We start from the raw sequence: 27,799 nt of genomic DNA on the forward strand, positions 1-27,799 counted from the left end.
GTAGCCTTTAATACTGGATGTTTAACTGCCTGTATTTTTAGTCAAAGCTGTGCCTGCTGATTCCTGTTCTCCTGTGCTAGGCTCTATCAATTTAGCTGGTGGCGGAGCTTTGTGTTAAGCCTTTCCTCACTGGGACACGTGATGCTGCTTTGCAGTTCTTTTCTGACCAGTCACTCATCACCCCAAAGAGAAGAGCTGGCCCTTTTGCAGGACATAGGGTGCTCTGGAGTAAACTGCAGTTTTTGTTATGTTAGATCTGCACAGGTTCAAGGTACAGCTCCTCAGAAAGCTGCAGGCAGTCCATGGCCTGTCCTCTCTCTGCTGGAGAGGGAGATTGAATATTGCCCCACTGTGGAATGGGGGAGCCTGATCTGGAGCTACCTGCAGTAGGGGGGGAGCATTGTATGCTGATCAGGGCTATGCCCACACCTGGGTCATTCAGACAAAGCGTCTCATATCTTGGCAAGGTACCTGTAATGATTGCTGATACAGGAGCAGGTATTTGAAATTTGAAAGAAAAAACATCTTAAAGGAAGGAAAACTGTGCTGTGATGAGGTTTTTATTAGAACTGTTTGTTTCTTTTAGAGTTTTCCTCTCTCTCTGATGGATGTACTTGACTTGTCATGGTACTCAGTATCAGAGTACCAGCTAGCATGGGTCTATCCAAAGCTTTGGTTTTCTCCACTAAGCTAAATATTATTGCAGAACTATTATTAGAACTCAAATAAGTGTGTGTGCATACTCCCTGCTATAGAATTCTACTTTTTCACGCATCAAATCAAGTCTCTGTGGATTTTCACCTCCCTCCCAGATCTGGCAGACAGTGAAAAAGGGAGCTATTTTTAATCTGAAATATTCTGTGTTTCAAGCCCAGAGTATAAAATGTAGTTTTTTCTCCTGACAAGTTTTATGGCTGATTGCTATAAAACTCTGTATCTTTAAAGGAAGGATAAAACTTCCTACAGGAAGGACAAAAGTTCTGATTTTTGGGTCTGTGGATCTTAGTTCCTTTGGGAAACTGAAACGCAGTGGCAATTGCTGTCCTTGGATTAAAGAATTTACAAAGAAGGAAGAACAATTTACAAAGGAGTCTAGCAAAGCCCAGTGTGGTACAGGGGTATCAAGAGACCCAGTTCCTCTCTAGGAGGAGAAATGATGGTCACTGGATTATGAAACATTTCCCTTTTTGTTTCAATTATTCTGTTTTCTTTCTGACTTAATGGGAGGAGGAGAGAGAGGCAAAGCAGATCTGATTGCAGAGGAAAGCTTGAGCTGGGGAAAGCAGCATGCTTGGCTTGCAAGGTAGCTTTAGGTCGGGACTTCAGACTGGGCTGCAGACTGGCTGCTAGAGTGTGACAGGAGCAAGGTCTCCTATGCCAGCACTGAATCCTGTGCGCCCAGCACTGGTGGAACTGTTTCATTGCAAATCCCAGCTCAGCTTTCTTCTGGCTCCCAGTGCTGAAAAACCTACCTGAGACAGTCCACGTGGTCTCTGTGCGGGTGGCCTTTTGGGCTGGGACAGCCTTCACCTGCCCTGCTGCAGCCTTGGTAAGAACAGAATTGTAGCTGTTGAAACCCAAGATAGAAGGAGCTCCCCTCAATGTATGGGCAGAATTTTTCCTTGCTGAGTAAATTTTCTCCCTAGTTATCAACCCAGCAGCACCCTGCAGGCCCAGCCTTGGTCTGTCTCATGCAGCCCGTCAACCACAGCATCCTGGCACCTAGTAAGGCTTAATGGGGCAGCCAAGCTCTGAGCACAGCAGACCACCCCCAGTCCTGATCTGCAGTGTGCTTCTTTTTTTTCTGCCTGATGCATCAGGGAAATAGCATTTGTCTCCTGACTCATGGGAGTTTCTGCCTGGCCTTCGTCTTGCTGGCGTTGCTCACCAGATATGTCACTAAGCAGCAGCAAAGACAGACCCAGTGGCTCAGATCTGATTAACCTCTACAACTTTATCCTGTGTCTTAATTGGATTAGCTGCAGGGGGGTGGGTTTGCTATTGTTCCTCTTTGCTGGGTTTTTTTCTTAAACAGGTACTTACCACTGTGACATCTAATGCAAGCAACAAGTTAGAGCAGCAAGACCTGTGAATAAACAAGTGGTGTTTGGTTCTTCCCCACTGCTTAACCAACAGCTCCTACCCTTCCTTTCTGCAAAGCTGCTGTAGCTGATGCCTGTGAGATCGGTCTGAGTAAAGCCCTGCAGAGGGACCTCTTAGGAGCTGTGAGTCTCACCTAACAGCCTGAATGCCAGACCAAGAGTTCCTGATTGCTGACTGCAGTTCTGTCACTTTGGGGAAGGATTTTTGCTCAGTCAATGTTCAAAGCAGCATTAACTTTCCATGTTCAGTTTCTTTTAAGTTTTCTCTGTGTTTTTAGTTTCCTTTAGAGCCTGATTATTCTGCACCTTAGGGTTTTTGCTTGTATCACTGCAGTGGCTGTTGGCTGTAGGGAATTGGCCTTATTCAGCACTGCAATACCTCTTCCTCTCCAAGGACTTCAAAGCTCATTCTCCAGTATCAGTTCATTTAGTTTCACAGGTGGGAACATGGAATAAAGAGATCAGTGATCATATCCTGTTACAATGGGGGACAGGCTGCTCAGACCTACAAAAAGGAATGGAATCTGTTTGATCATGGGTTTGCCTCTCATTTCCCAAACTGCTGACAACCTGCATGGTGCTCACTAGAGAAAAAAGAGAACCAGTTTACAGGAGACTTTACCCCTTGTCCATCCTTCTGTCTGCAGCACCCAGTTACCTCTTCAACAAGCTTAAAATAGAAGCCTTTCTCCTTGCCATAGCTGGAATTGGTCCTGGATTGGGCGGTGGAGAGGGTCATTCACTTCCCTGGGATGACAGAAGGGGTATGTACTGCTAAGAAGCTCTTTCTTACATCTGTTTCTAGATAGCTATGCATAAAAAGTGAATTGTAGGTGTGATATGGGAGCACAGCTCTGTTCCAGGAGAAATAATAGATGTACCAGCACCACTCTAGCTGCTATAAGATCAAAAGTGCTGTTACATTAAAGCTGGTAATATGGCCTTGCTTAGCAAAAGGGCTGAGAAACTGTTCCAGGGTTTTGATGTATGTTCACATAAACTGTGTTCAGATAAGCTGCCTTCCACAGTGAGGATCGGGCCTTTGAATTTAGTCCATGTACAATAGTGTGGGGTTTAGTGACTTGGTGAAAAAGTAATTCCAAGGAATTTCCTCTTTGCACAGGACTTGAATGTGATTCACTTGGTGAACACTGCATGTATCACAGTTCCAGTCTCGAAGTAAAGGGCTCAGTGTTTCATTGCATCTGGGGTGTATGGTTGTCAGGCATGGACTCTGCTGTTGCTTGTAAAGAAAATGTGACCATTAAGTTGAATTATGATGGATGTTAGTTTCGTTTTTCAGATGGAATGTATTCCTGTATCTTGTAGCCATTTGCCCTCAGCAGCTTGCAGGCTGGGTATATGAATTGGTAGCTGCAGAGCATGGCCAATCTGTTAATAGGTGGAATTTGATGCTCATAAAAAATGGATGCATTTAATATTGCATGGCAATGGTTTGCTTGAATGTTGAAGTTGCCTCAGGATCTCTTACTTGGAATGCTGTGGCTCAGGCTGTATTTATTACAAAAGCAATACAAATAGCGAGGCCCTGTGGTTCTAGAGGGTTGGCTACTCTTTTGTCTGTATCACTTACACTTTTTTATATCAAATATTATTCCAAGGAAGCTGTGAAAATGTGAACGGCAATGATATCTGAAAACAAAGCATTGCAGCCCAAATTCACTGTGTCCACAGGAATATCTGTCTTTGGAGATCTGTCCAGATATTATTTTTCAGGAAAAGCCAAGTTTTAGTAGATGATTTTTCATTATTAGGCTTTCATAGAGGGATGTAGAGGACTAAAAGGATTTGGTGGGTCATTAAAATGAGTACAGAACTGCCACTGTGGGGTTTTAAACATGAGATGAAATCCTGGCCCCTCTGAAGAGGCCTCATTTGCTTCCTTTGGGCCCCTTTGGGCTAATTTCATTATTGATTGCAGAAGGGTAAGGAGTTCTCCCAATTTTATGGTATTTCTTTAAGCATGAAGACATGGGCATATTCCAGTTCTTTTGCTGAGAGTTTTATTAAAGGAAGCTCACAAAACGTGCACTCTTCCATGGGAGAACATTCGTGTTGTAAATGTCATGTTTTCAAGCACATGAGGTTGTGATGATCCCTCAGATACTCAGAGGCGGCTCTATGAGAACATTTCTTGCTTTTCCCTTTAGCTCTATGAGACAAGTACCTCAGCTCTTCATCACTTATGCAAGCCTGGCTGAAGAGGCAGTAACAAATATGCAGGGAGAATATTGTGATACACACCATAAAGTTCTGCCAAGTAGAAAGGAATATCAAGGCCCAAATGATCTTTTTCCTTGAGGTTTCTGTGGTTTATTTTATTTTCTTTCTTTGCTTGAAAGGCATCCGGCAAAGTATTCAAGCAAAGCAGCTGCTTTTCTTCTGGAGGCTTGGTCTCAAATAATGTCCAGGGTTTTTGGAAATCTCATGTTAGTGAATTCAGTGGCAGCTGAAGGTATTTGGCATCTTTGGGTATCAGTCACTCTCTGGGGCTGTGGAAGGCAGCATTGCACTGTGGATGCTTTGGCCAGGCCACTGCAACCACCATCTCCCTATCAGAGAGCTCTGGGGTTCTTTGCTTGGGCTCAGTGCAGCACACAGCTCTGCATACAGCAGCTCATGTGGCTCAGGGGTGAAGGAATGGGAATTTGTGTAGGGCTGAAAAAGAACTTAAGAAATTCCCCCTTTCCTCTTCAGCCCCTCACCACAGATTGAAGTTATCTGGACTGTCCTGTTTCCTTGGTGTAGGAAGGATTCTCACTTCAGCCTGTCTGAGACCAACCAGGTCCACAAGGCCTGGGAAGAGCAACACCAGTCAGTTAGAATGGCCATATAATTTTCATTGCCGTAATAAAGACTAATGTAAAATAAAATTATTTTATGTAATTGGACAGGAATTGATCTCAGCTAAGCAACCCAGTCTGTTTTACTTCCCTGCTTGATACAAAAAGCATTTATCTATGCAGTGAGGTTTTCTAGTATAGAAATGTTAAGAGGCCATGGGAGCTGGGCACTTATTTTTTGACTGTGTTCCCTCCCTCGGTTGACAGGTGAAGAGGCTGACGGCCAGCTTCCAGTCACACAGTTATTTTGCTAGCTCACATGATAACTGTGCTGAAGATCCTGCTGTTGCCTGAGTAATCTCTTTTCTGAAGAGGAATTAATTAATGTGCTCTTGTGGCCAAGAAGGCAAATGGCATCTTAGGGTGCATTAGAAAGGGAGTGGTTAGTAGGTCAAGAGAGGTTCTCCTCCCCCTCTACTCAGCCTTGGTGAGGCCGCATCTGGAATATTGTGTCCAGTTCTGGGCCCCTCAATTCAAGAAGGACAGGGAATTGCTTGAAGGAGTCCAGCGCAGAGCCACAAAGATGATTAAGGGAGTGGAACATCTCCCTTATGAGGAGAGGCTGAGGGAGCTGGGTCTCTTTAGCTTGGAGAAGAGGAGACTGAGGGGTGACCTCATCAATGTTTACAAATATGTGAAGGGTAGGTGTCAGGATGATGGAGCTAGGCTTTTTTCAGTGATATCCAGTGATAGGACAAGGGGCAATGGGTGTAAACTGGAGCATAGGAAGTTCCACGTTAACATCAGGAAGAACTTCTTTACTGTAAGAGTGACAGAGCACTGGAACAGGTTGCCCAGGGGGGTTGTGGAGTCTCCTACACTGGAGATATTCAAGGCCCGCCTGGACAAGTTCCTGTGTGATGTACTGTAGGTTACCCTGCTCTTGCAGGGGGGTTGGACTAGATGATCTTTTTAGGTCCCTTCCAACCCTTGGGATTCTGTGATTCTGTGATTCTGTGAATTCTGCTGGCATCTTTGTGGAATGAGTTGAGGCAAGACTGGTTTCCTCTCCATGCTGGGGAAATATCCAAACTCGGGGGGAAAATCCTCAAACCAGCAGCAAGTTTGTGCCTATCCTACATGGGAGAGAAATCCTGCAGAGCTCAAAACAGCTCCACAGCTTGGCCACAGCTACTTCCTTTGCAGTGAGACACTCATTGGCTTACAGCTGCCTGCAGGTGCAATAGATTCACTGCCCCATGCATACTTATGTGTAGCACCTTGCTGCAAGGCTGAGCAAGGCTAAGCATCTTGCCTGTGTATCTCCTGTCCTGTTCCTCTAAGTCACTCTGTGATGAGCAGAGCCTGGTTCTATCTGTTCTCTGTCTCTCTGTCATCTTCACTATTGTTAACATCTGTTTGAAAGATTGCCTCTTAGCACAGTGCTGATGGGATCTTTCCGCAGAGGATTAAGACTGGATTGGATTGACAGGAGACAGTATCCTTGTTGCGGGAAGTTTGCCAGTTGCGTGTGGCCTCAGTGCTGCTGCTCTTCCAGTTACTCCAGTTCATGTCAGGACATAGGCAAGGGTCAGTTGCACATCCATGCCCCTTCACTGGGACCTGCTGGCCAGATGTGGCCTGGTGCACCACATGCTGGGGTTGGGAGAGGCCTCCTGCACCCAGCTGCTGTACAAGGCCTTTGTCAGAACTTTCTGTCTCTTCATCAGCTGCACCATCCCATAGAGGTGGTTTCATCCCTGGCTCCTCAGGTGCTTTCCACTGTGCAGTCACAGTGTGTTAATGAAGGATGTGGATGATGAGAAGAGCATTAGGGGGGTGCTGGCAGGAGAAGTGAAGATGTTGTTTCTTGCTGTATCATGCTCCCTAGATGGCTAATGTGTCTGTAAATCACACAAATGCTTTCCTATAGCTCTGCTTTCTATTACTGCCTCAGCTGCCAGGATGTCGTGGCATTCAGATCTTAGATTTTGGCAAAAGCACGGCCTCCTTCCTTGTAAAGGTACTTAGTATATATTTCCAGTGCCTTGAAACATAGCTGATGGCCCTGGTAAGCTCACTGAACCCAGGTCCTGAGAGGTGGTATTTCTTTTTGCTTTATTTGGGTTGCTTTCCTGTGGAGTGTGTATTCTTTCCTGTACATGCATGGGGAGCAGGGAAGAATCCCTTGGCATTTCAGAAGGTAGGAGCTTCCCCTTGCTTTGTTGGTCTGCTGATCTGCCACTAAGTCCTGGGGTACCCTCGTTGCTCTTTCCCAAAGGTGATGTGTCCTGGAGTAACCAAAAGACATCTGTTACCTTGTGAGGACAGTCTGGGGCATGAAGGCACATTTATTCCTTGCTGTCAGTAGCACAGGTCATGACTCTCTTGTTCCATAGTTAGGACAGACTGGCAGAAACTTGCTGTGCTTTGAATCTATAGCACACTCTTACATGTGGTGATGCTTCAGCCACAGCTGTTCTCTCAGACTAAAGGAAAACCTTTATATTTAATCCATCTCAGACTGTAAGTCTCAAAGATAGCCCAGTAAAGCCAGCAGGGTTTGCACCAAAGGCCTCAGTTTTGGGGGCCTCTTGGAGGGGATGTTAAAAGATGTCCACAGGGTTTAGAAGCATTGTTGGCTTTACTTATTTATTTATTTATTTAGGTATGAGAATCCCAGTGGCTGGTATTCCCATGTCCCTTTAAGCCATTTGAGATAACATTTCTTTTGTTTATTTCATTAAAACTTTTTTTTATCCTGGCTTATGGGACTGTAAAAGTCGGAATTAAAACGCTGCTTGGAATTTCCTTGCCCATCCTATCTGTTCATCACCCCCAGCTCCTTTCAGCTCTCCCCAGCTCTCCCCCCTTCCCTCCCCGGCTTGCCTTGAAGGGCTGGGAAAGCCGGCACTGGCGCATTGTGTCTCCTGTCTGATTGTTGTGGGGTTGTGTTTGTGTGGGGAAGGTCACGAGACAAAAAGACCACCAGGCAGGGCTGGGCGGGGGGTGCTGGTCCCCTCTCCATTCAGTCCTTGTGGCCATGGGTGGGAAGAGTCTTGTTTGCATGACAGGATTTCAGGGGGCCATTGCTTTTTGTTTGGGTTTCTTCCACGGCTGCTGCATGGGCTATAACAAAAGTAGAGCATATCTATGAGGTTCATGGGCTGAAGCGTGCTGAGATAACCAAGAAGCAGAGCTGTCGGTACAGGAGTGACTGAGCAGGAGCCAGCCACTGCCTGCTGGCAGCCTGGACACTGTCACCAATGGCTCTGGGTGGGGTATTTGTGCTGTGTCCAGTCTTTGCTCTGGTGGCTGTATCCTGTAGGCTGAAACCCTTAGCTGGATGAATGCTGTGGAAGTTTTCTGTCCCTGGAATGAAGTTGTAATGCAGGGGGACAGCTCCACAGATGTGCTCATGGCTGTGCTTCCCTGAATGTTTTTGAGACGTACGTTTGTAGCATCTGGCTCCTCCTTTGCCCATCAGCTCCACACCTCTGAGAGTGTTCTTGCATTTAAACAGTGCTTACTTCCTGCTGTCCCTTAGTGCAGCTCTCCCCTCACCCCCCATCCTTAGTAAGCAGCTCAGTCTATATTTACTACTGGTGTGCACAAAGGCAAACATTGTCAGGGACTCATTGTAACTGTCCCAATTACCCTGAGTTCATTTGCATAAGAAGATTGAGCAGCCTGTGGCAGTGGGTTTGCCTTGGCTGCCTGATAGGGGACACATAGATTTGGGGAGCAGGAAAGAATGAGAGTTCCCAGGCTGGGTGTGGGATGGGAGGTGTGACAGTTTTGGTTCCTAACAGCATGGGTGCTCCAGGAGCCCTTCCTGGTAGGAGGATGACTTGTCAGCTTCCAGCATTGGCAGCACAAGTCTGTCTGATTCAGTTGTAAGAGCTGTCAGTTTCCTAGGGATGCAGGTTCAAGAAAGCCCAAGCATGCCTGAGCTCTTGCTGTCCCATCGGAGTAAATCCTTCTCCTGTATTGTGTGCATGTGTGCATTTATGTCTTTATTTTTAGTAGGTGTTGACCCTGCTTGAATGCTTTTAGACTAAGCATTGACCTGCCTTGTGTTGTCACTTTCCTCAGGCACATGTAACCTCTCCTTGTGTTTGAATTTCTTCCAGAGAGATAGCTGTTCCTGCAGGCAGGCACTAAAGGCAGAGAAAAGCAGATGGAATGAAGCACAAGTCAGGAAGCAGGCTGAAATGGTATGATCTCTTGACCCAAAGCAATAGCTGATGTTGTTAGGGTGTGCTCACCCTGCAGCAGCTGCAGAGCTTGCACTCCTTTCACTGGATTGAGAATTATTCATACTCTATTTCCCTTCCCCCCAGTGCCATATGTAACATCATCTGCTTGTGCCCAGGCAGATGGAAAAGCAAGACAGTAGTCTCTTTGCAGTAATGGTTCTTCATGGGCTCAACTGGCCTGGGAAGTTGCAACGTTAAAGCTTGTCTGCTCTGGCAGACCCTTACGGTCCTTTTGCTGCTGCTGTGTGCCTGTGCATGTCTGCACAAAGGCACATCCATCTCTTCAGCTCACTGCTGCTTCTAGGAAAGACTCTCACACTTGGACATCTTTTCTTGTTTGTGGGTATTACCAAGCTCGGTGTACTTCTCGGAGGTGCTTTGACCTTTGTTTTATCTTAAACCCTGGTTAAAAATTTCCACTCTAATATTTGGCAATTAACAGATTTCATTAGTAAGTTATTAGGTGGCAATATCTAGTGCTTCATGATGGTGGCTGGAGCACAGGCAGCTCATCTCAACTACAGCAGCATTTTAGGCCCCTTGCATCCTTGGGTGAATTATTTTGCCTCCCCTAGTTCCTAAAGTGGGACTCTCTATGAGGTTGTACCACTGTGAATCATAAAGAGAACAAATTATCATTTAAAAAAGCACTATGTGCTAGAAACCTGATTGCTAATGACCTGATCCCAAATCCCTGCCCTATATTTTTGGACCTCTCTGAGGGGGATTGATGATCTGGCCCAGATTTCTCAGGAATTCCTTTGCTATTTCTCTGAGGGGGGAGGAGTAAAGGGGAGAAATCCTCATGTCTTTTCTCACATGATTTGCTGCCTGTGCTCTGACTCCAGGACACTCATGTTTTTTGCCTGAAATTAACTGCATTGATTTGTTGTGTTTGCTTGGTGCAAGAAACATCCAAAATCAAGGGAGCAGAACAGTCTCAGGCTGAGGTACAGATGGGCCTCTCATAGTTCCTCTAGCAACACTTTAGAAGCCGGCTGATATGTTTGACTTCCCTGATGAAAAGGGAAAGTAGGGTCAAGTCTTTGATTTAAATTTGTTTTCCTTTCCATGGTGTTTGTTTTTGAGGGTTGTGTCCTACCTTCTACTGGCTTTCTGTGACCTCTCATTTTAGGCTGTATGACTGTGGGGTCTATTTATGAGCAAGCAAAACATGACTCCAGACACAATTAGCTTTTAAATGGTTGTTCCTGACAAATATGAACTAAAAGGCTATGATTTAAGGCCTTACATTATCCCTTTTGGAGTGAGTCACTGGACCTTTTTGCTTTGCAGTTGGGAAAATAGGATTGGCACAGGATCATGTTGGGGGTGACTGATGGATCTAGGAAGATAACAGATACCTTGGCCTGTCTAAACCTGCACATCTAAAGGGGATGGGAGAGTATTCAGTTTTCAGCTCTGTCACTGAGTAGTATGATGTGTCCTTTCTAAATGCTTTATGTGCCCCAGCTGTGAACAGGGTGGAGGTGAGTGAATAATGACATGTATGGTTTTGTTTGCAGTTCCCCCAAAGACTGGGAAAAATGCTTTTTGTTTCTTCTTGAGCAGAATATTTGACTTGAACTGAACCATCTGAATATGAGCATAAATGATAATTATCCACTGAAGCATTTTGAAAATGGTAATGTCTGGTGTTTTGGCCTTGTAGAATCTGAGGGAACTTCTAAATCGTCAATGTTCAAAACTAAGGCAAATTGTCAAGAAAGTCTTGGCATGACTGAAATCTCCACATTTTTGCTTGAAAGATTTGTTTTGTAAAAAGTTCATCCTGTCTTTAGAAATGGGAGGAAAGGCTTGCAAATAACACCAATAATAACCACTATTTCTGTCTCATACATACCCACTGTATCTTGTCCCATCTTTAGGGCAGTGTTACACTTGCATCTCCTGGGCTGCTGTTTGCAATTATCTTGGTGTTTCCATGTCACTAGCTCAGTTTTGCTATAACTCCCTTCGCTGGGGTGATCTGGCCTTTGGTGGCTGCTGTTGGATTTGCTCTGGGTTCATGAGAATTTGCTGGCTGGGAGCAAAGAAGGTGCCTGATAGTGGAGGGATTATACAGGGGCAGACGATGGTAACACTGTCTGCTTCAGGCAGCTTTTCTGCTCCTGGATTAAAGTTCACGCTGTATTACTTGTCTTTCTCTCTAAGGCCTTGTCAAGTCCATGTGGGAAGCTATTCTGCCTGCACTATTTCACTTTGTGCTGCTCAGCTCTCTCTGTGCCTAATTTCTCCTCCCTCTCCCCCCCTTCATTCAAGCGGCATCTTTCAGTCTTGCCCATTCAGTCTGCCTTTGCTCTCTGCCCTGTGTAAAACTGCCATGCCCTCCCCACCATTCATCACCTCTTGCTCATTCACATCCCGCTTGCCTTTCCCCATTCAGCTGGGCTTCCTCTCAGCCAGGCTGGGCTGCCCTCTCCTCCTGCCCCTCCGCAGCCCTCCTTTTGTGCCTTTGCACTCCCCTCTCCGTGACCATCCAAAGCACAGCAGTCTGCAGTGTGCTCTGTGAGGATGCTCTCCTAGAGGCTGGCCCCACTGGATGGGCTGGTTAATCCCAGTGGAAGCCTGGTGGGATTCTTTGGGGTGGATTGGCCTCTCTAGTTAACCTGCAGGTGAGAAGATTTTTTTTCTCCCGCTCTCTTCCCACTTCCCAGAGATGTGGCATGACCCATGAATAGAAAGACTATTGCCATTTCCTAACCTTCCTTTTCAGTCTGGTCTTTCTGTCTCTCCTACTGGCTTGTTTCTCCTTTGTTTGCAGTGGTTTCAGCTCTTAGGTGACTCTTCAGGAGGCTGTTTTGATTTCCTCATTCCTGAAGAACATGACATGCATTCTGTAATTGTGCTGGTTCTCTAATTGTGGTTGTTGCCTGTGCCTTCTCTGCTTCCTTCTTCTAATCATCTACATTGGGGTCATACCAGTTTTGGAAAGCCATCTGTGCACTTGTGTGTGTGTTTAAGGAAATAGAGCTTGTGAACTGTAGTAGCCAGGGTTTGTTTCTCAGTCTCAGTGCAGCCACAACCCTGTGTTTGTGATGCAGACATGGCAAATATGGACCACAGGCCTCTGCCAAAGATCTCCCAGCCTGCTGCTCACTTGATCCCCTGCACCTGTGTCAGCAGCATGCAGACATCACCCCAGCCTTTTGAAGGAGCAGGTCCCCCTGCTGCAGTGTGGCAGGAAAACTAAGTGGGAGGTCTGCTTGCCTGTGGGTGCCCATGGGGGGCTTCAGCTTGAAATGGTTAAACTGCATTCAAACAAGTCTGTTCAAGGAAAAGGGGAAATATTAGAGCTGGGGACAGGCTTGTTAGAGGAAGCAGGAGCTCTCTAAAGCATGCGTGAGCCCTGGACACAAGAGAGAGCTGATTAGTTCAGTAAAATAGGCAGAAATGAAGTGGAGGCAGGGAAGTAGAGGGGCTCTGTGAGTGAGTGCAGGTTTGACTGACAGGACGAGCTCTCTGCTGTGTGGGAAGCTGGAAGGCAGCATTGGTGCTGCCTCCTGAGGCAGTCAGGAGCCCTTGATACGGCTCAGGCAGGGCCAGGCTCTGTGAGGGCTTGTCAGTGCTGTGAAAATGACACTTTTCCCTGGTAAGACTCTTTAAGAGGGATTTCAAAGCATGCTGTGGTAGTTTGTTGTCAGGCTGGCGAGTGTGTAAAAGTGATTCCCTGTTCATTGTGTTTGGGCCCTACAGGACGTTACACGTTGCAGGGAGCCCTGAATTTTGTCACCTGCAAGAGCAGTTGCATTCCTGTTGTGGAATCTTTATTAAGTCATGATTTGCTTTAAAACTTCAGACACGTTTTGTGTCTGCTTGAAGTCTGTTGCAAAGAGAATAGAAACACTGTGCCTTGCCTTGTGTTTGTACCTCGTGCCCAATAAGGGCATACAAGAAGCCAAAATGCAGCTTGACTTCTCTGTTTTGTTGTTGTGCAGCTTTGCCACTTGGACAAATCTCTTTTACCTTTAAACCAAAGTGTATTTGACACAGCAGACACTGTGAAAGTGCAAATGCTGCAGATCTTGCAGTCCTCCAGGGACCTGCAGTCTGGGTGTCATCCAGGACTGATTTGGATGTATCTCCTAAGAAACAGTGTGAACTACCACAGGTTCCAGCAGTCTGGCTCCTTACTGCAGTTGTAACCCTGGAAAGATGCAAGCAAGAATCTCTTGCTCTCAAGTGTTTAAATGGTAGAGATGAGTAATAATTACTACTCCCAGCTCTGGCTCCATTTTGAACCAGCTTCTCTGGAGTACCTTTGAGATGGTTATGTCCTTGCAGGGTAATGCCAGGTGCCTGCAAGGCATTGCAAGGCATCTTGGAATACCTCTGTCTCTTCTTCACAAGGCTGACATCTTCTGCTCCAGTTTAGCTTGGAAAGCAGAGAAGTTTCTTTGGTAGCTTCTAGTCCCCTTGACTGAATAAAGCTGAATGTAAAATCAGTGTGAGTTAAATATGTATCCCAGTCTGTTTAGTAGGAGTTTTGCTCTGTGGTGGTGGTTCTAACCAGAAGTATGGTTTGAATTCCCAGTATAGGGGGGTTATTCAGGTTATGTGTGTTACGGCAGTTGTTAGTTGGGGCTTTAAATGCATATGTTTGGCTTACGTTTTAATGAGACCTTGTAACTTGCACTCAGGTCAGAAGGGAACTGTTGGGATCATCTGGTCTCTCTTAATGAAGGCCATAAGATTTTGTAAGTGGTTTTCTGCTTGACCTTGGCCATATCTCATTTCCCAGGAAAACCTGCAATACAGTTGTAAAGCTTCTGGTGAAGTTACTGAGACATTTCACTTGTTAATAGTAAAAATAATCAACTTATTCTAATCTGAAGCTGCTCAGCTTTGACCTCTAGCCCGCAGATGTGATTATACCTTTGTCATAGTGAAGAATCCTCTGCTGCCAAATTCCTGTTCCCTTTGTGGTTCTTCTGGACAATGATCAAGTCATTGCTTAACCTTCCTTTTCATAAGCTAATGAATTGAGCCTGTAGTAGAGCCAGTCAGACTACAGGAGTAACAAAGTGCCAGAGGAAGAGGTAATGTCACCTCATTTACAAATCTGCAGCTCACATTTCCTTTTTTGAAGGCAGTGTTATGTTGAGAGCACTGAGTTATTACTCAGTGTAACAAAGCAAGGGGCTTCCCCCACTTTAGAATAGCTTCTTCCGAAGATGGCAGTCCCCATCCTGTAAACTGGCATTCTCGGCTCCTGGCCATCTGGCTTCCTATTTGTTTTTACTGTAATATGTATTGTTTGCAAGCACCCAGCTTTACCAAAAGACCCAGCTCATGCTTAGTAACTCGCCTCTTTACCTCTTTGGTGAGCATGATGCAGACTTAAGTTTCACCTTTTCCTAAGTCACTAATGGTAATTCTGTGGGCGAGAATGAACTCTCAGGGGACCTCATTAGTGGCATCTCCATGGGATGCTGGCTCTCTGGCTTAATATTATTTTTGAGACCTGTCAAATAGCCAGAATTCAGCATGCTGAATGTGTGACAGCCTGAGTTTGTGTCACAGTAAGGCCTCAAACACAGGGCTGTCTGGTGATGTCAGATGCTCTGCAGAAATCAGTCATAGCAGCAATCTTTTCTTATGATTGGCACCAAGTTTATATTCTTTTCCAGCTAGTATCAGCTGAACCTAATCTATTTTCTGTAGCCTATTCTGATTGATGTTATACTGGTCCTCCTTCAGTTATGCACTCCTCAGTATCAGTCATCTGTTTGTTTGCTGTGGGTTGTTTTTAGCCAACAGACCTGCTTTGTCCTGTTAAATTCTTGTCAGTTTTGGGAGTGGTGTGCGTGCCTGCCACCACGTTTGGACAGGAGTTTTTAAGCCATGGTTCGAAGGGCTGTAGTGCTGATTCAAAGGTGGAGGGAGGGTAAAAAGCAGATCTTGATGTTCCTCCAGCATTCCCAGACTTGCAGAAAATCAGTGTAAGTACTGGCTTTTTAAAATCTTTTGGATGAAAGTTATCTTGACCTGCTGACTCAAATCATCCTGCTTCAGCAGCTGCTGTGTCCCATTCTTTGGAGTTACTGCTGGGACAGAAAGTGTATCCTCATTGTACGACAGAGATAATTCGCCACCTTTTGTCCCTATGCAGACTCAAAACATTTCAACGTTTCAAGCACTGGGATCACCTATGCTACTTTTTCCAGATAATGTCAGACCAAACCCCTGTTTTGCATGAGAAGGCTCATCTGCCTCACATGTACCAGCAGAGACACTGCTGTGATAGAAGACTTTGTCAATAGCAATGAATTTTACAGAAATGCTTTTGTGTGTTTAGTTAACATGGAGTAAGCAGGGAGCTGACTGCAGGAACTTGGCCTGGAATACAGCTGAATACTCTGACTGTTGAGTGTTGGTTTCTGTTTGTTTGATTTTTATTTTCCTTGTAGCAATAGTGATTGTGGCCTGCCTGTCTCCTGGCTGGGAGGCTGACTGTGCATGCCCATGCCATGCCTTCTGTTGACGTAGGTAGTCCAAATAAATGCAGCATCCCACCCAGAGTGTATTGCATTTCAGCTCTGAATGAAGAGGCTTACTTTCATTATTGTCCCCTCATAATGCAGAAGCCCTGAGAGATGTAATTAATATTGATACAGGGTTTTGCGATTCTCCAATAAGACATAACTAAAAAGACATAAAAGATAATTGTGTGGTGGTAAATGAGAATATCATGTGTCATGCTGATATGGATATTGCTGTTTTCAGCTTTTGATATTTGATACCTTATACCATCCAGATGAAAAATGGGCTTTACTTTAATTAGACTGAAGAACTCACTGCCTTGGGGGATTGTGGAGCCCTAAAAACTAGAGGAATTCCAAAGGGAGAGCAAGAGATGGGGCATTTGTACAGTTAGCAATGTCTGGGCCAGTACTAACAAGTAGATCTGGAAAAAGTGTTAAACCTCTTTCCCTAGGGATTTAAGAAAAAGTTTTAACTGTTAGAGTGGGTTTGGTCATGGCAGTCATTAGGGGACTGATAACTTGTGGGCTTCATCTTGCCCACAATCTCAGGAAGGTGTGGATAGGCTGGTGCTGTCAGATACATGACTCGTCAGTCTGGGCCACAGCCTGCCCAGCCTGTTGCTGCAGCTGAGGACACCTATCCAGTGAAACATGCAAGGTGCCCAGTGCTGGATCAAGATTAAATATTGTATTTTCACGTTAAAAACCAAAACAAACACTGCTTTTTAGAGTGCCTCAGCTTCTTCCCATTAGTCTTAATGCACTTGCATAAATAATAAAACAGGAAGGAGCAGAGCTGGAGAAGGCTCAGTCTATAAACATGTCTCTTTGCATTAAGCTTTGTGGCATAATGGAGGGCACCTCCTGCCATCCGTGCTGTCTCCTTAATCAGGTCATTATCTCCCTCACTTCCAGTGCTGCATCTCCTTCCCTGTCAGTGCTGCTGATAATGGAGCTCCTATTTACCCCGGCTTCTTTCTGGGGAGCAGCTTTGGTTTCAAAGCCAGCACAGTGGCATATTTTGAATAATTTAGTTCTGGGTGGCTTGAACACTGTGAGTAGTTCCCCAGCTGAGACTGGAGCTGATTCCTGTGGGTATTCTGCCAGGAGGCTGATATGGAGAGAGGCAGTGGGATGGCTCAGAGTGGTGGGTTGTCCAGGCAGCAGAGGACTAGAAGCTAGCTTAACAGGCTTTGTGAGTGCATCTTAGCTCTATCCTCTCTTAGTGCCTTAGGAAGGACTTGCAGCAAGAAACCCACAAGCAGGGAGAGGATAGGGGAGCGAGTTGCATTAAAAAGTGTATAGAGACAGAAATGTGGATTTAGGTAGGTGGCCAAGTATGACAGATAGGCTTCCCCAGCAAGCCCCAAATTCCTGGAGTCTCTAAAAGCAGGATTTGCTTGGCCTGTGGTGGCTTAGACAAGGGGTCTGAACCTCTGTGGAGTCAAGGAGTTTAGTGTGATGTCCAGCTGTCATGGGCTTTGTAAATTTGCTATGCTCCTATACATGAAACCTTGGCAGAAGGTCAGCTCCGTTCATATTGTCCCTGTGCTGCTTGGCCTTATGGCTTTCTAATAGCCCTTTGCCATTGCAGTCCTCATCGAGTCACACTCTGTCAGTGCTACACAGCCCTTGTCTGGGGATCCTGGTTGGTGAGTCAGTGAGGGTATATCCTGTGTGCTTAAATACAATCTGGCTTTTGAGAACTGGGTGATGTTTCCAGCCCTCGGGTTCAGCTCAGGTCAAAGCAATCCAACATAGACTAAAGTACTGCTGCACTTAATCACTTTATATTGTCCAGGCAGTGGTGGGTAAATTCATTATTTACAGGGGAAGAGAGTGTGCAACACTGGAGCCAGCACTTATGGTTTACCATAGGTGTTCAGGCAACTCAGATTAGGTCACGTTCAGTGATGAGGAGCTGGATTTCAAGGTGGAGGGATAGGCACTTAACTTTCACTCGCTTTCCTCTCTTCTGAATCAGGGTTTCTCCTCTCACATGCATCTCTCACTGTTGGAAGAAAGCAGGATCATTAAACTGCTTGGAAGATCATCACCACCAGGCTGTGATGAAACTCCTGTCATAACAGCCTCTGCTTTCTGCCCTCTCATTTGGATTGCAAGGCAGACTTTCTTCCTCTGTTTTGTTATTCCTTTAAACAAACACATTGTTCAAGGCCAGGTTGGACAGAGCCTTGGGTGACATGGTTTAGTGTGAGGTGTCCCTGCCCATGGCAGGGGGATTGGAACTAGATGATCTTAAGGTCCTTTCCAACCCTAACTATTCTATGATTCTAATCTTCATCAAAGCAGCAAATGCTACATATACTGATGCCATGTTATTTTATTAAAAAGCAAAATAAAAAACCAAACACAAACCAAAACCCAAACCCACTCGTCATCTCACAGCATGACCCCAAAGACTGAGGAAAGATAGAGAATGAATGGGCTCTGGTAAAATGTGTGACCATCTTGAGAAGACTTTCAATGCCTGTCTTAAATGTCTTGTCACAGCTTCATCTTGGAATCTGTCAATTCCATGTATTGACTTGGAGGCTCTTGATTTAACTACAACATGGCCCTTGGAGATGGTCTGGTTGATTCCAAAGCTTGCTGGCATCCCTAGATTGTAGAGACTGTGCCATCTAACAGTGTGAGTTCAAGTCCAGCAAAGCTCAGAGTGGTTTCTTAAAGCCTCAGAGATTTTTGCATGTAGTTGAGTCCCTGTTTCCAGTGGAAAAGGGCCTACACATGAACCAGACGCAGGCATACTACTGATAGCTCCTTTCTGGTGGGAAATAAAGCAGGAGTTGTCATTTCCGTACAGCAAGAGGTGAAGCTAAAGCTCAGGGCAATTTATTTCCAGAATCTTCCTCCTGGTCTGGATCAGAGCCGGGAGGTCTGACTGCCAGGCCAGGCTCTTCCAGGAGTGAATATATCACTGGACCATAGATGACTGGGATTTCAAGGGACTATCTCAAAGCCAACTCCCAAAGTATATGAAGTTGCTTGGAGCCTTGCCCGTTGTGAAGACAAGTTATGGCTTGGGTGATGCCAAGACAAAGCCCCTCAGTGAGGAAACCATGGATGGTAACAAGTTCTCTGTTCCTGCAACATCTGCAATCCTCAAGGCAGCCAAAGGAGCCTCACGTTGTGCCCAGTTCAGCTGCTCTGGTGCCCCAGAGGGCTGTTTGCCATGGAGCAGAGGAGCAGCTGGCTGCACTGTGTGAGATGTCTGTGTTTTCCCAAGACACCCATTGTCTGTCTGCAGCACCAGCCTCCACCCTACTTGCTCACTCAGCCGTGGCTGATGTGTCTTTAATTAAAGAGGAGAAGCAATTTGAGATTTTCTTTTCTTTTCTCAACCATATTTCCTATTTCCATCAGAGCTTGCAGGCCTCTCCTGCCCTTATTTTTGTCTTGTAGTTTTACTGGGGGGCCTTCAGTTTGTGGTACGTCTGCTCTAAAATAAGAGAGAAATAGGCAAAAATAGCTTGATTTGGGACAGGGAATTAAGATGCTGGGTCAGATGGCTGCTATGGTCATTAGCATATTTACATTTTTGCTGAAGAGCCTAGCTGAGGATCAGGGGAGTTAAGGATGATTGTCATTGAAATGCAGAGGAAACCTTGCATGAAATTGCCGTTAGTGTCCTATTGTCTTGGAGGCTGAGGGGGGGGCAAATGGCTTTCTTCATTCCTGCACCCCTTGTGTTGGGCTTGTCAGCCCAAGTAGATGGGCAGAGGCAGAAGTAACTGCTGCAGGAAGGCACTGTGCTGACTTAGCTGTTGAGAGGCTTTGCCTGGGGAGCTGTGAGGCTCAGCACAGCCACACTGCTGGCTGCCAGTCAGCCTCTGCCCTCGCAGTGACACAGAGGTGGTCGGCTGGGGCTGTGGGACAACTGACCCTCAGTGAGATCACCATGGATAAATACATGAAGCGTCTAGCAAAGGTCAGTTGTCTCTTTTAATAACCGATGGACCCAAGTGTTTTGAGTGTGCCATTGCATGTTGGTTTTGCCATGTGTGGGGACACATGTCCTGCAGGACTAGCTCAACCCCTTGATTTTTTATGGCTAGCTGTGATACCAGAAGCAAGGTGTGAGGCAGTTGGGGGTGTTGGTGTGGATTTTGAGTGTTGTGATGACAGATGAGATTTTGTATGCTGAAAAAAAATATTTAAACATAAATAAGAGAACTCCCTCACAGCTGGGGCTTAGGGTAAAACAGGTTGTGGAAGCAGTGCTCTAGTCCTGCTCTGAGGCAGGCCTTTTTAGTTCAGATGTTACTTGTTCATTGTTCTCTTACTCTTTCATGCTGTTCAGATCCACTGTTTTAATTCAGACCCATTTCTAATTAGTATCTTTAACTTAGTGCCAAACCCCAAATTGTACATGGTAACATGAAAGAGGGGAACAGGTTCCCTGGCCTGTTTACAATTCTGAAAGTACTAGCTAACTTCTGCTACTGCTTTGATTTTGGTGGGACAAGCAGCAAGGCAGTGAGCTGAAGGAGGAATGCTGGTGCCTTTTGGTATGAGAGAGAAGCATCCTTAGAGCAGAGGCTCATTTGTAGCCACCAGACAGGCTTCAGCCGTCTGTTTGCAAAGCCAGCAGCAGGTATGGACAGTACAATCTTGAATGATGGGATTGTATCAGCTCTAGCAGTGGTGAGTCTGGAGGCAGTGTGTCCTTCAGGGCTGGTTTGAAGCTGATTGTGTGATTTTTGTTCTTGGTTACAAAATGTTTCTTTTTGGAATGCTTTAAAGCAGAACTAAGTCTAGAAAAATGGTTTGTGATCTCAGCAGCTCTTGTGTGCTTCAGCTCTGTCTTTTCTTGCCCTTTGAAGGAATAAGTAATAGCCACCTTCCCTATGGCTGTGGCCATTGGTCTTTCCTACAAAACAATGAGCACACAACATGGGGAGAATCCTATGCTTCAGTCACTGAACCTAGCCCTCAAAGCAGGAAGGCATTTAAGCCCTCAGGGAACAAATGGATTTGTCCTAGACGAGATAGATTCTAACATCTTAAATGTCAAGATATAGTTAAAGTGGTGCAGTTAAGTAAGATGTTGGTTAGGTCAACTGTTTTCAGGGAAACAAGAGTGAACCCAGCAGTATCTATGGGATTGCAGGTGTTAGATCCATTCACTGAATGACTCATCTCCCAGCTTCTGCAAATTCCCCTTAGAAAGGTCATCTCAGGTATTATGCTAATAATACTTTATTTCCTGGGTTTCTGTGCCTCTGGGACTGAGCACTGCAAAACTTCAAATCAGGCTGGCCTGGGAGTCCCATCAAGAGCCAAAAAAGCATCAGAGCTGAGCCTGAGTGCAGAAGCTCTGATTTTGTGGTTGGTTTTAGAATGTGATCTGTTAACTTTAGAGTGGGCTGGAGTAGGTGAGTTAAACTTATCCAGGGATTAATATTAAGCCCTTGTTTAACAGCAAAGAGCTGATGAAATCCACCTTTGGCTCGGAGTGCCAGCTGTCAGGAAGGTACATCCAGGCCACCTTTCAAGGACAGAACATCTCTCGGCAGAGGGTGGGGGAGAGTGCCCAGCTCTGACTGCCCACAGGTCACTTGGTTTATCTTGTTTTGTGTAATCCAATTGCCCCCACAGCTTCTTCACTGAGGGGCTGCTGCTTGGACAGAACAGCAGACCAGCTCTGCTCCAGCCAGGGACTGTGACCTCTTCTCCTCAGCTTAGGCTCAACAAAGCAGCCGGTGGTAGCAGAGTCCCCAGGAGCAGCAGGACAAAGGTGCTTGGGCTGGAAGAGGACAGAGCCAGATCCTCTCACATGGGCACTGCATCCCCCAAACAAGCTGCCCGTGCCTGAGGCTGGTCTGTTTAACAGCAGAGCAGTGCCAGCCCTGCTGCTGGCATGCTGCAGCCTCTGCCACATCCCCCTTCTCACCTCCTCCCTTGCCAAAGCAGCCTTTACTCTGCCGCATCTGATCCGAGGCCCGGCGCCTGTTCAGCTTTTGTTCTCCATTAGGATAGAACGAGGACTGTCAAGACCTCTTTGGCTCTGCCAAGGCCTTTTATGTCCCAAATGTTTCCATGAAAAGACTCCCTCCTGACCACCCTGTCCCCTGACAGCCATTCAAACCAGCCAACAAGCTTGATATCATTATCTACAAAAGGAGGCCAGCAAGCACCAGCGTCCTCACAGCCAAGTTTGGGAAATCAAAGGCAAATCTCCCAGCAACAGAGAGCTGGCAGAGATCAAACTGCACCACATCCAGTGCGGGCTGGTCTGGCAGCTTCCTCTGCTGGTTTTCAAAGCACAAAAGCAACGTGCTCGGCCTGGTGCCAGCACTGGCTTGGCTGGGTGTGGGGCTGAGCCCGCCTCTGAGCTGGCAGCCCCTCACAGAGTGCCCTGGGGAGCTCAGTGAGGGACAGAGGCCACTGGAAGCAGTTGTGAGTTAGAGCAGCCTTGCAAAGCTGTCTCCTTTTGGTCAGTGGTATTTTTAGATTAACCACTTAGTCTGAGGGGAAAATGGTGATGTTATTGGTCAGAGTGGGATTCACTCCAAATCTCACCCGGGACTTTCCCATTAATGACTTTGGTTTATGTTCTGAAAATGGCATGTTGCTGCCTTGCCACTTCTGGTTTGAAGCGATGTTCATCTGGTTTGTTCCCTGTTCAAAGACTTTCTTTCCAATCCATTTTATGATAGAGAGCTCTTCAGCAGTGAAAGCACATAACAATTTGAAGGCACCTAGAAAGGTGACTGAAAGAACCACTGAGCACAGAAAGGGCTTGAGGAGAGATGGCGTATTTTTTCTGCTACAATTGCATTAGGAAATACAGGACTAAAACTGTTTTCAGCACGTATTATCTCACAGACTGCATCTCTGGTTTGCTTGATAGCCCAGGTAGGGATATGAAAAACAGCCAAGAGAAATGATGATGCAGAGGGAAGGAAGTTGAAGGGAGCTGACTTAGCTGAAGCTTGGGTAGAGATGGAATGATGGTATGGGTGATGGTGGCTGGTTCACCCCTCTCTGCAGCAGGGTGCTTTGAGCAGTGAAAGGAAGCTGGAGATGGGGTTGTTACAGGGGAATATGTCAACAAAACCTAGAGCAACCCCTGGGTCCCTGTGTGTCTGCAGCAGGTGATGAATGCATAGGAGGGCAGTTGTGTGTAATGTGGAATAGTTAATTCTGGCATTTTCCCCTCCTATCCCAGTTTGATCCCGACAACACCGGCTACATCAGCACTGAGAAGTTCCGCTCCCTTCTCCAGAGGCACGGCTCAGAGCTGGACCCCCACAAGCTGGAGGTCCTGCTGGCCCTGGCAGACAGCAACTCTGAGGGGAGGATCTGCTACCAGGACTTCGTCAACCTGGTGAGTGCTCTGGCTGGCAGAGCCTGTCAGTCCTTGGTTCTGCTTAAAGCATTGGCTGTTGAGGGACAGTCTCCCTCCTTCTCTCTTTCCCTTTCTCCCTCTATTGGCACTGGTGTTTGCTGTGTCCCTGCATCACACTCTGTATGGGTTTGCTGAAGCATTCAGTGGTGACTGAGCTCTCAAGCCGAGAGTCAAGTTGCTGCTGAGTCTTCCAGGGAAACAAGTTTGCATGGGAAGAAATGGTGGGAGCTGTTTGAAGACCAACATGAAGCAATGGCTGCTGCTAGTTCAGAGGCTTTTGCTGTCAATATTAGTTCATAGCTGTCGTAAGGACCCATTTGTTTGCAAGCAGAGGTCTGTCAGTCTGGGTGTCTCCTGTGTTATCTAGAGATTTCACCACTTCCAGACAAAAATGTATAGATAACTTTGTGTTGACTTGCTGGGTGGAGTCATATTGCACTGCTGTAGGCATCAACAGCAACAGGAATAAAGTGTTTCTAGGTCATGTTCATTTTATCCCAGGTGAGATGTATCAGGCTGCGTGAGTCACGAGCTGATGCCTCTATCTCTGCTAATGAGTCAATTAGTGAAAGGATCTCTCTGTTTCTTGTCAAGGCAGTTTGGCGAGTCAACACAGATGTAGGCATGTATTATTACATGCTCTGGGTGGCCTAGAAATGCTGTTTGCAAGACAGGTATCTTGAACAGTGGACATTTCAGGGGCTTTGCCCTGTTCTTGCTCTGGCATGCCACACCTGAATCCCAGCAGATTTAGTGCAGCAGTAAGAGAAACCTGGGTGACAAAGTCAGTGAGCAACTGAAGTCAGTGACATCTCCAAGGTTTCACTGGAAAGGTGGATGTGTTCTTGATGCAGAGTGTAATTAGTTGCATCTCTGTGTTCTTGCAGTCAACATGGGGATTTGATCCTTCCGTTTATCATGGTCACTCACACATGTGGTTTTGGGATAGAAAGAAAGTGTCTTCCATATGTCCTGTCTTCACATGAATCAGAAAAGTGTGATAACAGGGCACTGCTGTCAGGGATCCAGGTCACAACCTCACTTAGGCCATGGGCAGTGTGAAGGTGAAATTACTGTGATGCAGTGACACAGATCTGCTGTATCTAATCAAGCTGTCTTGTTAGTCCCTTGCATGTGTTTAGGTACACAGCAAAACAGATGTAGCCACTATTAAGCAGATCACAACTACTGTGAGGTTTCCCTCAGCTTCAGCTTAATAAACAGTGTGGTCAAGGTATTTATAGTAACAGCTGCTTGTTCTACAGTTTGGTATACTCAAAGTACCATGCCAGCATTCACTAATTGAGCTGCACAACACTTAGCTAGCAGGAAGAGGTATCATCTAATTTCTTTTACAGAAATGATGGCCTAGGGCCAGCCAATGTGTTGGCGACAGGCTCAGGAACAGACCTGGGCTTTTTCCTCTCCTCTTTCCTTGCTCCATGAGCTGGGGAGCAGCACAAGCTGCAGAGAGGCAGGTGGGAGGTGGAAGGTTTGGGCATCCTCCTCCTTTGGGGAATAGGGGATGGTGCCAGCTCACACCCACCTGATGTGATTTCTGCAAAATGGCAAATTTCCTTCACTACTACTGAATGACTCCTGTAAAGAAGCCATTGATTTTTCTGTTCCTCTATCCTCATCTGCATATTTTTGCACTTTCTAATCGATAGGCAATGCGAATGCCAGAACATTAAACTACTTACACATGGCATCTCCTGATTCCTCCTCTAGTTGCTATTGATTTTTAACATCCAAACTTTCTAGGGCTCCTTCTCTTTTCCCTAGTTTCCTGCTCCCAAACCTGCCTTTTGAACTTCCTGATGGAAAGAAACAGAACAGTTGTCACAGAATCACTGAAATTAGTGATTTCCTTCACTTCATAGCTATCAGTCCTGAAGCTGTGTGTGGTGATGTTGAAGCGAATGCTTGTGCTTGATGATCATCAGCCATCTCTGCTTTTTGCTCAGGTTAAATTGTCTGTTTCAGTAGCTTAGCAAGAATCGATCTGCTCCCAGAAATGATGGTGCTGGATGTGGGGAAGGGAAAGGCTGAACTTTTATGGAATCCACAGAGATTTTTCAAGCATAGCTCTTTGTGTGTGTGTTTTCCTTTTCTCCATCAATATTCATGAATCACAGAATCCCAAGGGTTGGAAGGGACCTCAAAAGATCATCTAGCCCAACCCCCCCGCAAGAGCAGGGTAACCTACAGTACATCACACAGGAACTTGGCCAAGCTCTGGCCACGGGAAGGGCCTTGAAGCAGGAGTGGGGTTGGGTATCAGAGATGCATTACAACTCAGTTATAATGCAAAGTACAGAGCAGAGGTGTGGAAGGAAACAGACTCCTCTGTGTGTCTCACAAGCAGCTCTTTTGGTTTCTTTCCAAGCACGGGGATGTAGGCAGCTGGTGAGCGGTCTGCTCAAGCTACTATGAAACAAATTAACTGTTCCAGCTAAAACCAGTACAAGCAGGCTCAGATTCGCAGAACCCAGCCCAAAGCAGGGTTTTTAACCACTGGGCATCAGGAGAAGTCTGTCTTCCATGGTCAGTTCTTGAGATACGCTGTTCTCTCCGGGTTTTCTCACAGCTTTGCTAATGTTGATGAAAATTGAGCAGGGAGAGTCTGCTCTTTTTTCAGCCTTGTAGAACCCTTGATCTTTGCTGGGTTCCCTGGAACTGTGACAGAATGTGATGCTGTTTCTTCTGCAGGGTGCTTGGCTACTTACTAGAGAGTCTGATGTTGAGAGATGCTATTTGTGACCACAGAAGCAGCTGTAACTCTATGAAATTATTATTTCCAGAAGGCACTACAGGACACAAACTGCACAGAGCAACAGTGTTAACACTTTGTTTCCTCCAAGTTACAGCATGTCCCAGAGAAGGCAGTAAAAATATGCTCACACCCATGTACTCCAACAGCATCAGGACCACCAAGAACGCTCTCTGCTCTCTCAAACACTGCGATCCCCTAACTAAGCTAAAAGACTGCTTTATCTTCTGATGTCAAAAGTATGTTATAAACTTCTGGATGCACCAGAAATATAATTCTAGGAATTCTTACCTCAATAAGGAGACCTACACAAAACAAAACATATGCCTGTTCTCAGCAAAGCAACTGAAATTCCTGGAATGACAGATTTTACAGGATGAGAATAGATCATAGAAATCTTTCAGTAAATAATTTAAGTAATGAATAAATTTAGGGAAGCTGAAGACTCCTGGTGTGATCTGCAAACAGAAAGGGCTGAAAAAAAATCAGATATGTATGAGATTCCTTGCATGCAGTTGTAAAACATAATGCTGCAATCATATCCATTTCTGTTTGTACACTGGAGCTTGTAGGAATGGCAGAAAGCAGTTTCAGATGCTTATCCTGTGTCTGAGACAGTGCAGAATAATAAGTGTTTCCTGTACAAGTGGAGACATCTTGTGCATGTCTGTTGTCTGGTTGCTCTTCTGAGTGTGAAGAGACATGCTAAAAATGCACAGTGGAAATTCTGGCTCTGAACAGCATAGGCCACAGGAGGAGATAATGAACAAAGATGTTTAACTAACTTTTCTGCTTTTAGAGAGGAGATGAGCCAGGAAGTGATGTAGCCGAGATGCTATTTGCTGGGATCCTTGCTGAACAGCACTTGGTGCTGGCAGTCCTGGACTGTTTCATATGATATCCTGTGAACTATAACAGAGCTGAAGAGCACACCAGTGATTCCCTGGAGAAACTCAGTTACCTATTCTCTGGCTAAACATTCCTTGTATTCTCTACCTGAGAATGTGCATTATTGCCTTGGACAGGCTGGATCATGGCTCTACTCCCTCTTGATGAGTTGCTCTTTAGACAATGTGAGTAGCAGGGGTGCAATGGAGCTTCCAAGATGTTACTTTGCTTGATGGAGGGCAATATGGAGCCGGTTCAGCTGTGGTGAGAGCTTATATTCTCTTGCTATGAAAATCAGGTAGGGAACTTGCTCTGGACAAGAAAGAAAAAGTTTTACAGAACCTTGTGTTTAATAAAGCAGCTTTTGCTAGAAAAGTAAATCAGAGCTTACACTGATTCTAAAGCAAAATCCATTCCATCTTAAGACATTCTTCAACACTGCATGGCTGGAAGCCATTTGGTCTTATTAGCCACTTCAGTGATAGAAGCAAGGCTTGGTTCTGTCCCTTGTGAGGACACTGCATTTGCCTGTAGATATTTCATGGGCATACTTTCTGCTTTGAAAGGTAACTCTTGCCAGTGCTTGCAATGGTAACACTTTCACTTGGAATACTGCCTCCAGATGGCTTGAACTGAAATGAGGGGAGCAATGAAGCAGGAGTTGTAGCTATGGAGTGAGAACTTTTCAAAAGAGAAAATGTTTATCTTTTGGCTTTGCGAGTGTGTATGTGACTGCACCAGGAGGGCTCTGTTCTCTTCAGGAAGGTGAGCTTTAAGAAGTTACATACTGTATTCTTGGAGGGGAGGGAGTCCTTTAAACCATGGTTTGCTTAATATTTTTTTAATGGTACTTAGAGGTACTTTGTAGCACAGCTATAAGCTAGCTATAAATTCCGCTTGCATGTCCTTTACTGCGCCAGATGACAGCCTGCGCAGAACGCTGAGGTGAACAAGGCTTTGCAGGAACTGGATATAATGCCTTATTACCTGAGCCACTGGAAAGATAAGCAATAAAGCTGAAATCTCCAATCCTTGAAATCCCCAGGCAAGACAAAAGTTTGCCCAAATGAATATCTCCTCTTTTTGCTAAAT

At 45.8% G+C, this 27,799-nt stretch overlaps 1 protein-coding gene across 2 annotated transcripts in view; it reads left to right on the plus strand.

Moving 5' to 3' along the window:
- RHBDL3 (rhomboid like 3) overlaps window positions 1-27,799 on the plus strand; it is a 59,690-nt gene that overhangs the window by 13,585 nt on the left and 18,306 nt on the right. For both annotated transcript variants that reach the window (XM_065693884.1, XM_065693883.1), the window contains one exon: window positions 22,867-23,025. In XM_065693884.1, coding sequence (XP_065549956.1) covers window positions 22,867-23,025 — 159 coding nt within the window. The remainder of the gene's footprint in view (window positions 1-22,866; window positions 23,026-27,799) is intronic.

This window comes from Lathamus discolor, chromosome 13 (genome assembly GCF_037157495.1).
Source record: "Lathamus discolor isolate bLatDis1 chromosome 13, bLatDis1.hap1, whole genome shotgun sequence".
In the NCBI taxonomy this organism is placed as follows: domain Eukaryota; kingdom Metazoa; phylum Chordata; class Aves; order Psittaciformes; family Psittacidae; genus Lathamus; species Lathamus discolor.